This window comes from Pseudorca crassidens, chromosome 8, assembly GCF_039906515.1.
Source record: "Pseudorca crassidens isolate mPseCra1 chromosome 8, mPseCra1.hap1, whole genome shotgun sequence".
Lineage (NCBI taxonomy): Eukaryota > Metazoa > Chordata > Mammalia > Artiodactyla > Delphinidae > Pseudorca > Pseudorca crassidens.
Window position 1 is genome coordinate 32,992,591 of NC_090303.1, and position 15,183 is coordinate 33,007,773.

Sequence of the window (15,183 nt, forward strand, 5' to 3'; positions counted from 1 at the left end):
GTGATGATTGGCTCTTCTTCTTTGGGGGTATCTGTAGGATTTGAGCATCAACAGGATTGTCAGATTTCCACTTGTTTTGCCCTTTCCCAGACTGCCCTCAATCCCTCCAAAAACTTCTTTGCCAGCAGATACTGGTCCACCTGACAAACACCAGCGTGGAGTGTTAACTTATGTTCATTTTCAGGCTTATACCTTGTAGTGGTGGTGGTAGGGTGCCGGAGGGTGATCCACTTGTACTAGATAGGGGTCCACGGAAGAAGGAGCAACCCTTTAAATGGTAGTGGAATTCATAATGAATGCTGCAAATGTAAATGGGGCAGCTTACATCTGTCTTCATTTCTGGTCTGTACACGCTCACATTTAGGGAGTTAGGCTCAGCCCAGGCGTCATGGGTCTTAGGAGTTTTTGTTATTAGATTACCTACTTGGAAAATATGATGAAGCCTATGTCTCTTTCATCAGAGAAGTACACAGGCATTCTTCATATGATTTCAGGAAGTTCCCAGACCTTCTAAAATCTATGTAGCCCAGATTGAAGAGAGTAATAAAGATACTTTCTAACACACCTGCACTCCTGACTGTGCCTGCATTGTTCTAGGTACTTTACACTTAATATCTCATGTATTCCCCACAATAATCTAATGAGGGAGGTCCTATGATTTTCCTCATTTTGCAAATGATGGAACTGAGACCAAAGACATAGCCCGTTCACTTTCCACAATGCTTCCAAGTCTTCCCTATGATTTCATGGACTCTTGACTACATTTCTTCTTCTCTTCTAATGTCTACACCCTAAATAGAGATCTAAAAAGCATCTTGTCCGTACAACTTGAGAAAAACTATTAAGACTTTACAAATATTAACGCCTGTTGATCCTCTGAGTCTCCCTTGTAAATAAATATGAAATTCTGTTGTTACTATTGTGAATGGTATCTGAGAACATGTTTCAAATCTACATATTTGAAAAGTGAAACGACATCAGTTTTGATCTGAAATCATAAAACTACAGTTCCGTGTAATGCCCATCATTGCAGAGAACAACTCTGTAAGTGATGGGGAATTCACACAGTATTTGGAAGGAATGGCATTAGTCCTCAGAAAGCTTACAGCCAAAGAGGAGCCAGGGAGAACACATATGCACGTAACCCAGTGGACCACGACCAAAACTGGCTCATCCTGAATCGACTGGAGAACAGAGTCAGATTCTCTCAGCCTTGACAATGCAGGTTTTGACATTTCATCAGGCATAATCAGAAACTTTATGACTAACAGCTTTTCCTAGTTCTAAATCAATAGACCTAAAAGAGCACCTGCAGATAAAAGGTTTAGTGAGCAGCTCTGCTAATAGCAGTTGTGAAGCATTTCTTCCTCAAGCCCTCTTTTCCCTCCTAAGGGAGCAGGTCGGAGGGAGAGAATCAGATGAGTGTCACATTTTAATTTCCTAAGAAAGTTCTTCATTGCTGCTCTTATCAACATTACCTCTTTTAAGTAGGTTTATTTAGAAATAAAGATTGATATGTCAAGTGTTTCTCTCTATCCGGCCTTGATACAAAGCTTTAGATTAGAAAAACAAATTGGGGGGATTGCCTAGAACACATTCACAAAGTTTGTGTGCTTGTAAAAATGTGTGCAAAATTTCATGTTACTATCCAATCACCGTGTACTTGCATGTGTGTATGTGTGTGTTTGTGGGGAGATAATTTTGATTAAGTATTCACTATGGAATTTTTTAGGTTAGACCAGTTTTGAACATAGAATAGACAGGATTTATTAATGACGACACCACATATATATTTCACTGTTTGCTAGGTGTTTTCATAGGCATTATTTACTTTAGCCTTTATTACCATCCCACAGACTAGGTTTTATTATCCCCTGTTTTACAGATGACGAAACAGGCTCAAAGAGGTGAAGTGCTTGGTGAAGGTCGCAGAGCTAATAAATCAAGAAACGTGGGACGTGACCTAGGTTTTCTGGTTGCACTTTCAGTGTTTGTTTTATTCCCCCATAGCTGTATTCAGAGTAGAAAGGATGAGGAAGTTATGTTTCGGGTGTTGGCAGTAAAGAAGGTGCTTCGGGAATAACCTGTGTAAAGATTTGGGGTTTGCCTAGAGAGGGGATTACGTGGGAAAAGTTGGTGAAGATCGTATCTAGACCATTGTTTGTTCACCAGGTCACGCGGCTTCCTTGGACCTCACCTGGGATTGATCAACAGCAGCTCCAGCCACATAGCTGTGATTTAAGAGGTACCTCATTGGGTTAGAGTCTGCATGTAGACCCTGTCTAATCTTCTCAGCAACCTGGTAGTATTAGTATTACACAGAACATATCATGGAGGCTCAGAGAAGTCAAGTAATTTAAGGCCATGTAACTAGAAGGTGGAAAAATCTGGGTTTAAACTCAGGCCCATCTGGTTGCAAAGCACGGGTCTCCCCATTCCACCACCCAGGTCCCTCGAGTAGCCACCTTTGTGGAAATCACTAGTTCCGTGTCAGGATGAAAGTGGTATTACTTCAGCAAAGGTAGCTGGGAAGTGGGCAAGGCAGAAAGCTTTTTTAGCCTGTTCACATCTCCGTCTTTTCTTACTATCAGAGATAAATTTTTTTCTAACCATGCCTTATAATAACCGTTCTCAAGTTCCTTGGTCTTGGGACCCCTTTACACTTTTATATTATTGAGGTTTTGTTTTCTGTGGGTCATGTTTATGGATACTTACTGTGTTAAAATTGAAAAGAGCAGAAATTTTTTAATATTTATTAATTCATTTAATAATAAACAGATTATATGTTAATAGAAATATGTTTTATGAAAAATAACTTCCCCAAAACAAAACAAAGTTAGTGAAAAGAATGGCATTGTTTATATTTTTGTTAATTTCCTTGATGTTTGGCTTCGAAGGAGCTGCTGGAGTGCCTTATCTGTTCCTGCATTCCGTTTGTTGCAATATCACATGTCCGTAGCCTCTGGAAAACACCAGTGTATCCTCATGAGAAAATGAGAACAAAAAAGACAAATAATATTTTAGCATTATTAAGAAAATAGTTTCTACCGTATGGAACCCCTGCGAGGGTGTTGAGGATCCCCAGAGGTCCCCAGACCACACTTTGAGAATTGCTGCCTTATGTAACCACTTCAGTATTCACTAGGGCCAGTGAAAAAAGTGAATGTTTGGGTTGGATGGAAACTTACAGGTCACTGAATCCAATCATGCATCTGATAACACGAAATTCCATGAAGCCTGGTGTAAGCCCCCTATTTTGCAAGGGTAAGGACTATATTAGGTTCAAAATGGACTTTAAGTAGATAGAAAAGCCTTTATTATGTTGAGAAGAAATTTTACTCTGTGGTTTCCATCTTCAGTCTTAACTCTGTATAGAATGAGTCCAGTTTCTCTTCTGTGTATTCAAGGTATATGAAAACAATGACCTTGTTGTCCCTTGAGTGCTGTCATCTTCTTTAAGCTAAAGAGCTTCTTTATATTTAAGAACTTAGGAGACAATTCCTGCTCTGAGTGTTCTCTAGCCCCACATCTATATCTTCTCACCAAGATCTTTGAGTACCAATTTGAACTCATACAATGTTGCCAGAATGCTCTAAGGCAGATTTTCTCACTGCTTACTCTGTACTTAGCTTGCGTCAATGCTACAGATGTTTCAAATTCACAAACAGGAAGAAACATACTGTCAAAGGTCTCTGTCTTCTGGTTGGGTATGACCTTTGATACCCTGTTTGCTTTCCCACTCCCTTCTGCCGTCCTGGTGCAGGCTCTGCTTCCTCCAAGGCATCATTTCATCTCTCCCTTCCCTTTCACCCCTATGGGACGGCAGTGCTCTAGGTGCAGCGCTCTAAGGTTTGCAAACAGCTTTACAAGCGTCACCTCATTTAATTAGCACAGAAACTCTTCACAGAATGCATGGATGCAAGTATTATAAGGAAAACACAGAAGTTTCCATTAACCCGATTTTATAGATTACCATGTTAATACTTCATGCCTGGGATTCTGTAACCTGCTTTGCTGGCTGCCCAGCTTTCAACGTCTCCCTATTTTAAAGCACTCTACATACTGATGCTAAAATCATCTTCCTTCCCTGCTGATCTGAACATGCCACCATCTGGAGTCCATTTATAGCCTCCCATCACCCTTGGGATAATGTATTTTCCTGTGACCTTTGAGACTCTGCATCTGCTAAGACCTCTGGCTTGCTTTCCTCAACCTAGGATGACAGTGTTTGGCTAATCACAGCTTTGTTCATTCATTTGTTCATCCAGCATTCATTCATGCAGGCATTTTTTAACTTAGCATCTACAGTGTGCTAGGCACTGCAATAGACACTAGAGGGGAATACAAAAATGAAACATCTCTGCCCTCCAGGGTTTTATAGCCTCATCTAGGTCTTACATGCAAACATTTAATTCAAATACAAGACTAACTGTGATAAGAGAGGCCGTGAAAGTAGATTCACAGTAGTAGGTATACTCTGGGGTTTACCTGAGGAAGGATTAATCCCAATGGGCAGAGCAGAGAAGGCTTCTGGGAGGAGATATTGTTTGATCTGTGAAAGGATGAGTAGATTTCCATAGCAGAGTAGGGAGGATGGGACAAGACTGGCCTGGCTTTCTTGCTGTCTGTTGGTCAAGTTATTTCTCTTATTGCCTTCTTGCTCTGTCTTCTTGGGTATTTTTTTGCACCAGTGTCCTAAATACCCAAGGGCCTGGTAAACTTGCACACCTGACTTAAAAAAAGAAATTTCCAGGATGATAACAGTAAATGGCATATAAAAAGGCATGAATAGAAGGATTTTGTTTCAAGATTATGAGTGTAAGGAATAGAGGACAAACTTATAAGGAGGAGCATCCACCCTTATCAGCCAGTCTCTGGCTGGAGCCACCAATGCTAACAGTGTAAGAAAAAATGGACCATCCCTGAGGGCAATATTTGCATGACGCATAGTGTGTGATGCACTACACAAATAGTAGCACAGTATCACACAGGTTTGTCATGAACCATCTGATGGCTGATAGTTCTATTTATGATGCTTGAACACTAAAATGAGTAAGGCTTAACATTTTTAGGTTTGAAACATGTTTCATTATTTTGCTACATTTCTCTTGCCTGCATATTCATTCCATAAGAAAACAAAAATAATGTTAGTATCCAATACACAGTTATACGTGGTATTCTCAGCAGAGGCGGTATGCGCCGTATTGGGTTTCCAGTGCAAACTCTGCCTCTGACCTCCCACTGCTCACCCTTAGTCCTTGGGAAGGTCTGATTCAATCTGTTTTGATCATTACATATTAAAGTGTTGGCAGGCTTGAATAGAGAGGCGAAATTGTATTTAGGTTTTCCATTTCAGAGAGCTGGTAAAGCAATGCAAAACATCTTAAATAGAGGAAAAATTAAAACAAGAGATGTTGGGAAGGGTTGGACACCAGGGAGGACTCACCAAAGTCCTGGTAGCTATGGTGTTAGGAGACTCTTTAGCATGACATACATTGTGTACATTTATCGGGAGATACGTAGGTACACAGGGAGGGGAAAAACAAGGGAAAAAACCCAGCTAACAGATGCTTTCCTTGGCGTTCTTTTTCTTAAAATTAATTAATTAATTGGCTGTGTTGGGTCTTCGTTGCTGCACATGGGCTTTCTCTAGTTGTGGCGAGCGGGGTCTACTCTTCGTTGCGGTGCACGGGCTTCTCATTGAAGTGGCTTCTCTTGTTTTGGAGCACGGGCTCTAGGTGCACGGGTTTCAGTAGTTGTGGCACACAGGCTCAGTAGTTGTGGCTCATGGGCTCTAGAGCACAGCCTCAGTAGTTGTGGCGCACGGGCTTAGTTGCTCCGTGGCATGTGGGATCTTCCCAGACCAGGGCTTGAACCCGTGTCACCTGCATTAGTAGGCGGATTCTTAACCACTGCGCCACCAGGAAAGTCTCTCCTTGGCGTTCTTGATAATCACATGGGATCACAAAAATTAAAGGGGGAAAACCAAGGTGAGTCACTGCTTCAAATTTCATACAAGTAGAAATGGAAAGACACATGCTGTGTGTTCTCCAAGGGCCCAGCGCAGCAAGGGGTTGAGTGTCTCTGCTCCCTTCTGTCCTCTGAGCACTGCAGTCCAGTTCCACCCTTTACTCTCAGATATTTGGACCCCAACATAGTTATCTCTCCAGTCTTTTCTCTTGAGCTCCAGCTCACCCTCTGCTCTTGCTGGTCACATTTTCACTGGGGTGCCTTCTAGTTTAGTTAGTTTAACTGCTATGTAAAATGAAAATCCCCAAAACCAGCTCCCCCTACTTCCTGACTTCTCTAAATCCAGAGCCATTTTTTTAATTGAATTTTTTTGAATAGGTAATATTAAAAAAAATTAAAAATTATGCTTGAAAAACACCTCCCTTCTTTCCTTTCTCATGTAGCCAAGTCTGACCACTTGCAAAAAAACTTCACGTTTCTTCACACACATACAAATATAAGTATAAATCTCCCTTTATTATTATTTTTTTGAATTCATAAGGGAGTATGTTCTTCACACTTTTCTGAGCCATATGTTCTGGTCATCTATTGTTGTGTAACAAATACCTCTAAGCTGAGTGGCTTAAAACAATTTGCTGCTAACTCTCATAGTTCGGTGGGTTGATTGGGCTCAGCTGCGGAGTTCTTGCTTTGGCTTCTCCCCGTGGCTGCAGTCAGATGTTAGCTAGTACAGGGGTCACGTGAAGGCGTGGCTAGACCGGAGGTTCCAAATGGCTTACAAATGGCTGTCAATTGATGCTGGTTGTTGGATGGGAGCTCAGTTGCCAGAGCACATCTATCTAGACTCTCCAGATGGCTTGGGCTTCTCACAGGAAGCTGGGCTCTGAGTGGGAGCATCCTAAGAGCCAGCGTCCCAAGAGAGTAGGAAGTGAAAGCTACCAGGTCAGTTAGGGGCTACTTACAGAACAGGCACTGTTACCTCTGCTGGATTCTACTGGCCAAAGTAGTCATAGGGCCAGCCCAGGTTCAAGGCGATGGAGAAATAAATCCTGTTTTCTTCATGGGGGCGTGTCAAGATTGTACTGCAGAAGATCGTAGGGATAGGAGATGCTGTGTTGGTCATCTTTGTAAAATACAATCTGTATCACCACCTGAAGTACTTTTCTACTCCTCCTAACATGTGTCCAAGCCCTGAGGAGCTTTCTTTTATAATCTCTGACATCTAACCTCTCTCTTTTTCCACTGACCCCACTCATTCAAACCCTCATCCCTTTGTAGCTAGGTGAAAGTCAAAGTTATCTTCCTGGTCTCCCATTGCCCCTCACTGCAAATAGCCAATAAAACTTGTGTTTTCTTACCATATGTATTTCCATAAACTTTAACTTTGATGATGTCATTCTCCTAAGTAAAAATCAGCTCTGATACTCCAGTGGTTTTGTTTGACCTGTGCAATGTTGGCATACATAGGATTTGCTTTTTTGTTTTAACTTCCAACATTGCAAAATCAGGAGAGTTTATGTAAAAATCCAGATTAAGCTCCTTTTGAAACCTGGGTCCTTATATGTGGTAAAATTCAGTACTTCAACTAATATGTTCTAGATACTGAACAAAAGGAAAAAGACTTTCAAGCCCTTGTGGGACTTATATTCTTGTTGTGGGGAGGCAGACAACAGAGAAAATCGATAAGTAAAATACATAGAATGTTGGATGGCAACATTGGAGGGCTAGGAAAGAGAGCAGGAAAGGGGCAGATGGGAAGGGCTACAATTTAAAATCACACGGTCATGGATGGCCTCACTGAAATGGAGACATTTCCGTTAAAAAAAAGCTTAAGGAGTAGAGGAAGGGTAACACTGAATTCTAGAACTATGCTTTCTAATAGAGTAGCCCAAAGCCATAAGTGGCTCTCTCAATTTATATTAATTAAAATTAAATAAAATTTAAAATTCAGTTTTTCAGGCACACTAGTCACATTTCAAGTGCTCAAAAGCCACATATGAGTAGTGGCTACAAAGCAGATACAGAACATTTCCACCATTGCAGAAAGTTCTACTGGACAGCATTTCAGAGGAAGTGTATTCCATGCAGAGGGTACAGCAAGTACAAAGGTCCTGGGGTGGGGTATTGCTTGATTTGAGCTAAATAGTGGCATGGCTCTTCTGCTTACACATTCCTGCTATTCCCTATTGCCTGTGTTATACAATGGCTATATGGTAATTGTCATTTAGCAGCTTACCCCAAGCCCACTTTCCAAAGGTCCTGTTGATATTGAGTTTTAGAACTTTGGTCAATACCATAAAGTCTATGGGATAAAGTCCAAACTCCCTGGTCTTGCATTGAGAAGCACTGTGTAGGAGTGTGAAGACCAAGGATCTGGCCTAGGAGTCAGAACACATGTGTTCTATTTTAGAGCAGAGGAGGTTCATGGTGTGATTCAAAGGGTATTATCAGGGGCGATATGGCACAAGCATCCCCTAATCAGAGTGATAACTGACCACAAGTGTCCTGGAGGGCCTCTACTGGACCAGGACTAAAGGTCTAGTGGACCTTTAGTTGGTGTTTCAGGAGGGAGTTTGGAGTATGGAGTATGACATAAGGGCTCAAGGCAATGCCGAACTACCAGTGGAAGCAGAAGTATTTCCACATTATATAAGCTGGTACACTCATATGGTACATACAAATAGGATTTCAGCCTTCAATGTATGAGATAGGTATTTGGAAATTGTAATGGATGATAGAGTTTATTGTAGGGCCCTTTCCAGTAAACACACACAGCTTTAGGTGACAGGATTTAAGGCCTTCTCCAGTGTGTCACCAGCATCCATTCTGATATTTTCTCCTTCTTCTCTATCACATGATCCCTCTCTCCCACCAGTATGACACATTCAGTGCCCAATATGTTCTGTGTCCTACCACCTTGGTGTTTTTCTCATGTTTTTCCTTCTTACTCAAAGGACCCGCACCCTTCTTTCTGCCTGGTTGAAGCTTCTGGACTCAGCTTGAAGGCACAGCTCAAGCTCCCTTCACTGACTTTTGCCTGTCCCAGACCAGAAGGATTTCCTCGCTCCTGTGGCCCTCAATGCTCATTATTCACACTCACTGGGCAATTACCAAGAGTACAAGGCAATATCTTTGTTATTTTATATGTGTATCTAGTCCTGGGCCAAGTTTTAAGTTTCTTGAAGGCAGAGGTCACAGGTCATTCTTCTTTTTTCCTTACGTGGCCATATTTCCGTATATATTTGCCAAGCGTCTACCTTGAGAGGGCTGAGGGTACAACCAAGGGCCCCGATCTCCTGTAATTCTCATTTGTCAGTTTTATTTTTTTTAACGTGAATAAGCTTACTCAATTCTTACAAGTCTTAGGCAAAGATAGGGACCCCAGTGTCCTACTGATAAGGAGTAAAAGCGCTGGCTGGCCCTTGTTGAAGACAGATTGATCTGGGAGGTGAAGTTTCACGGCTATCTGGACATTAAGGCCCTGCTGGAATAGTTTCATTCCCAGGGCTCCACTATTCCTACCTCCTGGAATGGTGTAAGCAATGATTCACACCACAGTAGGCCTTTACGCTTCACCAAGCACATTCATCGTATGCATCAGGCATTTAGGGAGGGTCAGGTTCCAACTTGTTAGCAGAGATTCACCTCCAGGTCACCAGACTTGAACCTATTTTGCTAAACACCTAGCATAACGAACGAACAAAAGTCTTCTCCCCTTAGCCTTTAATGATGAATGTGTCAAAGAGGGGACGGCGGGGGGGGGCAATTCTACCTCACTGGTGTTTGACTTGTAGCAGAATACAGAGCCTATTTGAAGTTCTCTGGCAAAAACTATTTTTGGGAATAGCGATTACGATTTTGAGCCAGGCTGTGATGGGAACGGGGAAAAAAACCATTGCGCACACGGGGTGGGGTTGGTGTGCTCCAGACTTCCCAGCTCGCTTGGTCGAAGTTCAACGCTGGCAGAGAGGAAAAGGGGGCGAAGCGGGACTTTTCAGACTGAAGGGAGTTGGGGGATGGGCCGGGCAGTTGAGTGGGTTTGGTGCTGGATTCTGGGGATCCCGCACCTGTGGAAGAGACGGTGTCCAAGGTCCGAGGAGCGGCTGCCGGGGTCCAGGTCCACGGGCGTCCAGGTCCGCGGGCTGAGGTGTGCCGCTGGAGAGGGCGGGGCGGGGCGGGGCGGGGCGGGGCGCACCTGGGCGGGGAGGGGAGGTGCGCGGGGCTGAGCCTGGCGGGGGCCGCGGCGCGCGCCAATGGGCAGCGGCGGGCTGCGCGTCCCGCGCCCGAGCCGCAGTCGCGCCCTCTCACTGCCTAGCGAAGGCTTGGACGGCGCGCGGAGGCGAGCGCGGTGAAGAAGGGCCTTCGGCGCCGCAGCCGCAGCCGCCTTCAGGGCATGAGGATGGCCGTGGGCTCCGTCAAGATGCAGCCGCCGTGCGAGAGTCCGGCCCTGGCCGCGGCGGCGGCGGTGGCGGCGGCGGACGGCGCCTTTCGCCGCAGCCCGAGCGCCCGCGAGCCGGAGCGCGAGCCGCTGCAGTTGCCGCCGCGGCCGCGGCTGCGGGACCTGCCCGCGCTGCTGCGGAGCGGCCTCACTCTGCGGAGGAAGCGCAGCGCCGCCGGGGGCCGGGTGAGTGTCCGGGTCCTGCCGGCTGGGATGGGCGTGGGCGGCGCGCACGTGGAGCCCGCGCCCACCCTCGCGGGCGACCGAGGCGGGCGTCTGGAAGTTGGGGAGGTTCCGGGAGGGGCCCCCTTGTGAGAGACTGGGCAGAAGAGGCACCCGGGACGGTGGGGTCGTGGGGTTCCCCCAGGGGAGCGAAGGTTTGCCCTTCCCCCAGATGCACCTGACTTAACCCAAGCGCACCTGGATTCAGGCTGCGGGACCGTGAGCATCTCCGGAAGAAGGGCTGTTTGCCTGTCCCCAGAGGGGGAGCTGCAGGTGTCCGGTGCCTAACAGTCGGCCAGCCCTTTCCCGACAGCGAGCCTCAGGCCCCACGAGTGGGATCTCCGTTTTCAGGGGGCATGAGACGTGTGCGCTGGTGTTGGGACGCCTCGTTGCAAGCTTTGGGCATCGGCACTGGCTCTGGCCGACGCTACGGACGAGGGGGAGACCCCGGAGTTGGAAGCTCCGGGGCGAGCTTTAGCTCCCGGGTTCCCGAGTTGCCAGCACTTAGTACTCGGCGACTCCCCCAGAATCTTAAATATTGACTTCCTGCTGGTGTGTTCGATAGGATTTCCTGGTGGAGGACGGTGCCTCATTGGGTTCTAAGGGCATCTAATGGCCCGAGCAGGTCAGACGTGTTTTGCGGTTAAGAGAAGCGGGGCGGCCTGGGGTCTTTCATAAGTCACCCAGCAGGCCCTGCCGGGGCCTCTGGCCACGGGGCTGACTTGTCAGGTGTCCGTGCTCACCGGGGCCTTGGGCACATTTTGGTGGGTTTTACTGAGCTTTTAAAAATTTGCCATCCTTAAGGAGACTTGACCGAGAAGCTGCCACAGTGTAGATTTTTTGGACTGTAAGTTAAAAAAGAAGTCTTGGTTGTCTGCCTTAAAAGATCTTACTGGGGGATTTTCAGATCTTGCAAGATAAGTTTGTGGAAACTTGAGAGTTAGGGAGAAGCACTGGGTTTGGTATGGACTCATCTGGTCAGGGAGGGGTCTGAACTGATGGAGGTCTTCGGCCTTTCTAGGCTGTGTTCCTACTTTCCTAAGAATTTTTCTTCCCGTGTAGGGATGACTGTACATGATCTACCTCAGAAGGATGTTTTGAGGATTAGCTGAGTGTAATAGGGCATCTTTAAGTCCATGACCAGGGGAGTTTAGGAATTACCCACAAATGACCTTAACGTGTGGCATACAGGATTGCCTGCAAAGAAAGCGAGGAAATGTGTCCCAAAGATGTGATAACTAAATAAACACAAGAACCAGAGTTATAGACCTTGCAGGCGTCTAGGGAAAAGTAGGTCAAATCATGTTCCTATTATCCTTGACAGTTACTTTTTCATGGCACAGAATACTGAAGATGTGAGGGCAGCCAGGCAATCTGTGAGCAGAATTGCTGAGGGTTTCTTTATAAATAGATCTAGAGTGTTCATCTGCATAGAGGCTTGTGTTTCCCTTGCCTGAGATGATGTTGTGGTGGACCTTGCCTAGATACATATTTACTTAATTATTCTGAATGCAGTTACTTCAAATAATGTATACTTTATTGGCCCTTCTTTAGTTCTAATACTGTATGACTTCTCTTTGGGACATTCCAAACACATTTCATAAGTGCATGGCCAGTTTTTTTATTGGAGGAAGATTGTCAAATTTTCCAATATTGGAAGCCCATAATTTTCAACTTTTTTCCCCTCCTTTGGCTCTGGAACGACCTTTGTGTTTTTGGAACCTTCCCATCAAAGGAGTTGGAAAGGGTTTGAAAGAAAGAGAAAAATAAGTGAAATATGTACCCATATTAGTTCGTTCAGGCTGCTATAACAAAATACCATAGGCTGGGTGGCTTAAACAACAGAAACTTATTTTTTCACAGTTTTGGAGGCTGAGAAGTCCAAGATCAAGGTGCCAGCAGATTTGGTTTGGTGAGAACTCTCTTCCTGGCCTGTAGACAGCCACCTTCTTGCTGTGTTCTGACATGACCATTCCTTGGTGCACATGGAGGGAGAGAGATCTCTCTCTCTTTCCTTTTTCCTTTTTGTTTTTTAAATTGAAATATAGTTGACATACTATATTATGTTGGTTTCAGGTGTAATACATAGTGATTTGACGTTTGCATACATAACAAAATGACCACCACAAGTCTAGTTACCGTCTGTCTCCGTACAAAGTTATTGCAGTATTATCGACCATATTCCTTATGCTGTATATGACATCCCCATGGCTTATTTATTTTATAACTGGAGGTTTGTACCTCTTCATCTTGTTCGCCTATTTTGCCGCCCCCTCACCCATGACCACCTGTTTATTCTCTGTATCTTTGAGCCTATTTTCATTTTGTTTGTTTTTTAGATTCCACATATGAGCTCATACAGTATATGTCTTTCTCTAACCTTCACAGAATACCCTCTAGATCCATCCATATTGTCACACATGGCAAAATTTCATTTTTTTTTTAATGGCTGAGCAATCTTTCCTTATATGTATATGCGCCATCTTCTTTATCCATTCATCTATCAGTGGACACTTAGCTTGTTTCCATATCTTGGCTATTGTAAATAATGCAGCAGTGAATGTAGGGGCACATGTGCCTTTTCCAGTTAATGCTTTTGTTTACTTTGGGTAAATACCCAGATGTGAAATTACTGGATCATGTGGTAGTTCTATTTTTAATTTTTTGAGGGACCTCCATACTGTTTTCCATATTGGTGGTGCCAATTATAACCTTAACCAACAGGGCAGAAGAGTTCCCTTTTCTTCATATCCTCACCAACACTTGTTGTTTGTTGTCTTTTTGATGACAGTCATTCTGACAGATGTGAGGTAATATCTTATTGTGGTTTTGAATTGCATTTCCCTGATGATTAGTGATGTTGAGCATCTTTTCATGTGCCTGTTGGCCATCTCCATGTCCTCTTCGGAAAAATGTCTCTTCAGGTCCTTTTTGTTTTTGTTTTTGCGGTACGCGGGCCTCTCACTGTTGTGGCCTCTCCTGTTGCGGAGCACAGGCTCCGGACGCGCAGGCTCAGTGGCCATGGCTCACGGGCCCAACCGCTACGTGGCATGTGGGATATTCCCGGACCAGGGCACAAACCCATGTCCCCTGCATCGGCAGGCGGACTCCCAACCACTGCGCCACCAGGGAAGCCCCAGGTCCTTTTTTAAATGGGGTTATTTTTGTTTTTGTTTTTGATGTTGAGTTGTATGAATTCTTTATATATTTTGGATTAACCCCTTGTTGGATATATCGTTTGCAAATATCTTCTCCCATTCAGTAAGGTGCCTTTTCATTTTGTTGATTGGTTTCTTTCACTGTGAAAAAGGCTTTTAGTTTGATATAGTGCCATTTGTTTATTTTTTCTTTTGTTTCCTTTGCCTGAGGAGACAGATCCAAAAATATATATATATATGTATATTGCTAAGACTGATATCATACTGTACTGCCTATGTTTTCCTCTAGGAGTTTTATGGTTTCAGGTCTTACATTTAAGTCCTTCATCTGTTTTGAGTTTCTTTTTGTATATGTTGTAAGAAAGTGGTCCAGTTTGATTCTTTTGCTGTAGCGCTCCAGTTTTCCCAGCACCATTTATTGAAAAGGTATATTCTTGCCTCCTTTGTCATAGATTAATGGACCGTATAAATGTGGGTTTATTTTTGGGCTCTCTATTCTGTTTTATTGAGCCGTGTGTCTGTTTTTATGCTTTACCATACTGTTTTGATGACTGTAACTTTGTAGTATAGTTCGAAATCAGGGTGTGTGTGATACCTATAACTTTGTTCTCTTTCTTAAGACTGCTTTGACTACTTGGAGTCATTTGTGTTTCCATACAAATTTTAGAATTTTTTGTTCTAATTCTTTGATCTCTCTCCCACTAATTCCATCTTGGAGACACCACCCTCATGACCTAGTCTAACTCTAAGTACCTCCCAAAGCCCCTCCAAACACTATCATCTTGAGGCTTATGGCTTCAACATATGAATTTTGGGGGAACACCAACATTCAGTCCATAACAGAAGGGTTTGAAGGAAAGAGAAAAACATGAGAGGGCTTCCCTGGTGGCGCAGTGGTTGAGAGTCTGCCTGCTGATGCAGGGGACGCGGGTTCGTGCCCCGGTCCGGGAAGATCCCACATGCCGCGGAGCAGCTGGGCCTGTGAGCCATGGCCGCTGAGGCTGTGCGTCTGGAGCCTGTGCTCCGCAACGGGAGAGGCCACAATAGTGAGAGGCCCGTGTACCGCAAAAAAAAAAAAAAAAAAAAAAAAAAACCATGAGAAATATGTGCCAAACCAGTGGATGACTTGTAAGTACCTGGGGTCATGTGGTTAGCCCCTTGATTACCAGTGCAAATAAATCATGGCTTAGATCTTTTTGTGGACCTTTAGTTTTGTATCTCATGAGCCGTACTTCCAGATTACAGCTGACTGATTATAGGGACAAGTTAGCACAAATTCATTACTACTGGTAAGAAAGTAGCTTTGTGCATTACACAAGTTGGTAAGAAAGTTTGCAACTTCTGTATTGACCAAGATCTGATTTAGGAATATGTGAGACTCTTGCTCATGCTGTC

General features: G+C 44.4%; 1 protein-coding gene across 2 annotated transcripts in view; it reads left to right on the forward strand.

The window, feature by feature from the left end:
* Positions 1 to 10,228: 10,228 nt before the first annotated feature.
* Positions 10,229 to 15,183, forward strand: part of RAPGEF5 (Rap guanine nucleotide exchange factor 5) — a 222,007-nt gene continuing 217,052 nt past the window's right edge. For both annotated transcript variants that reach the window (XM_067746170.1, XM_067746171.1), the window contains exon 1: positions 10,229 to 10,594. In XM_067746170.1, the coding sequence (XP_067602271.1) occupies positions 10,364 to 10,594 (231 nt within the window). In that variant the 5' untranslated portion in view covers positions 10,229 to 10,363. The remainder of the gene's footprint in view (positions 10,595 to 15,183) is intronic.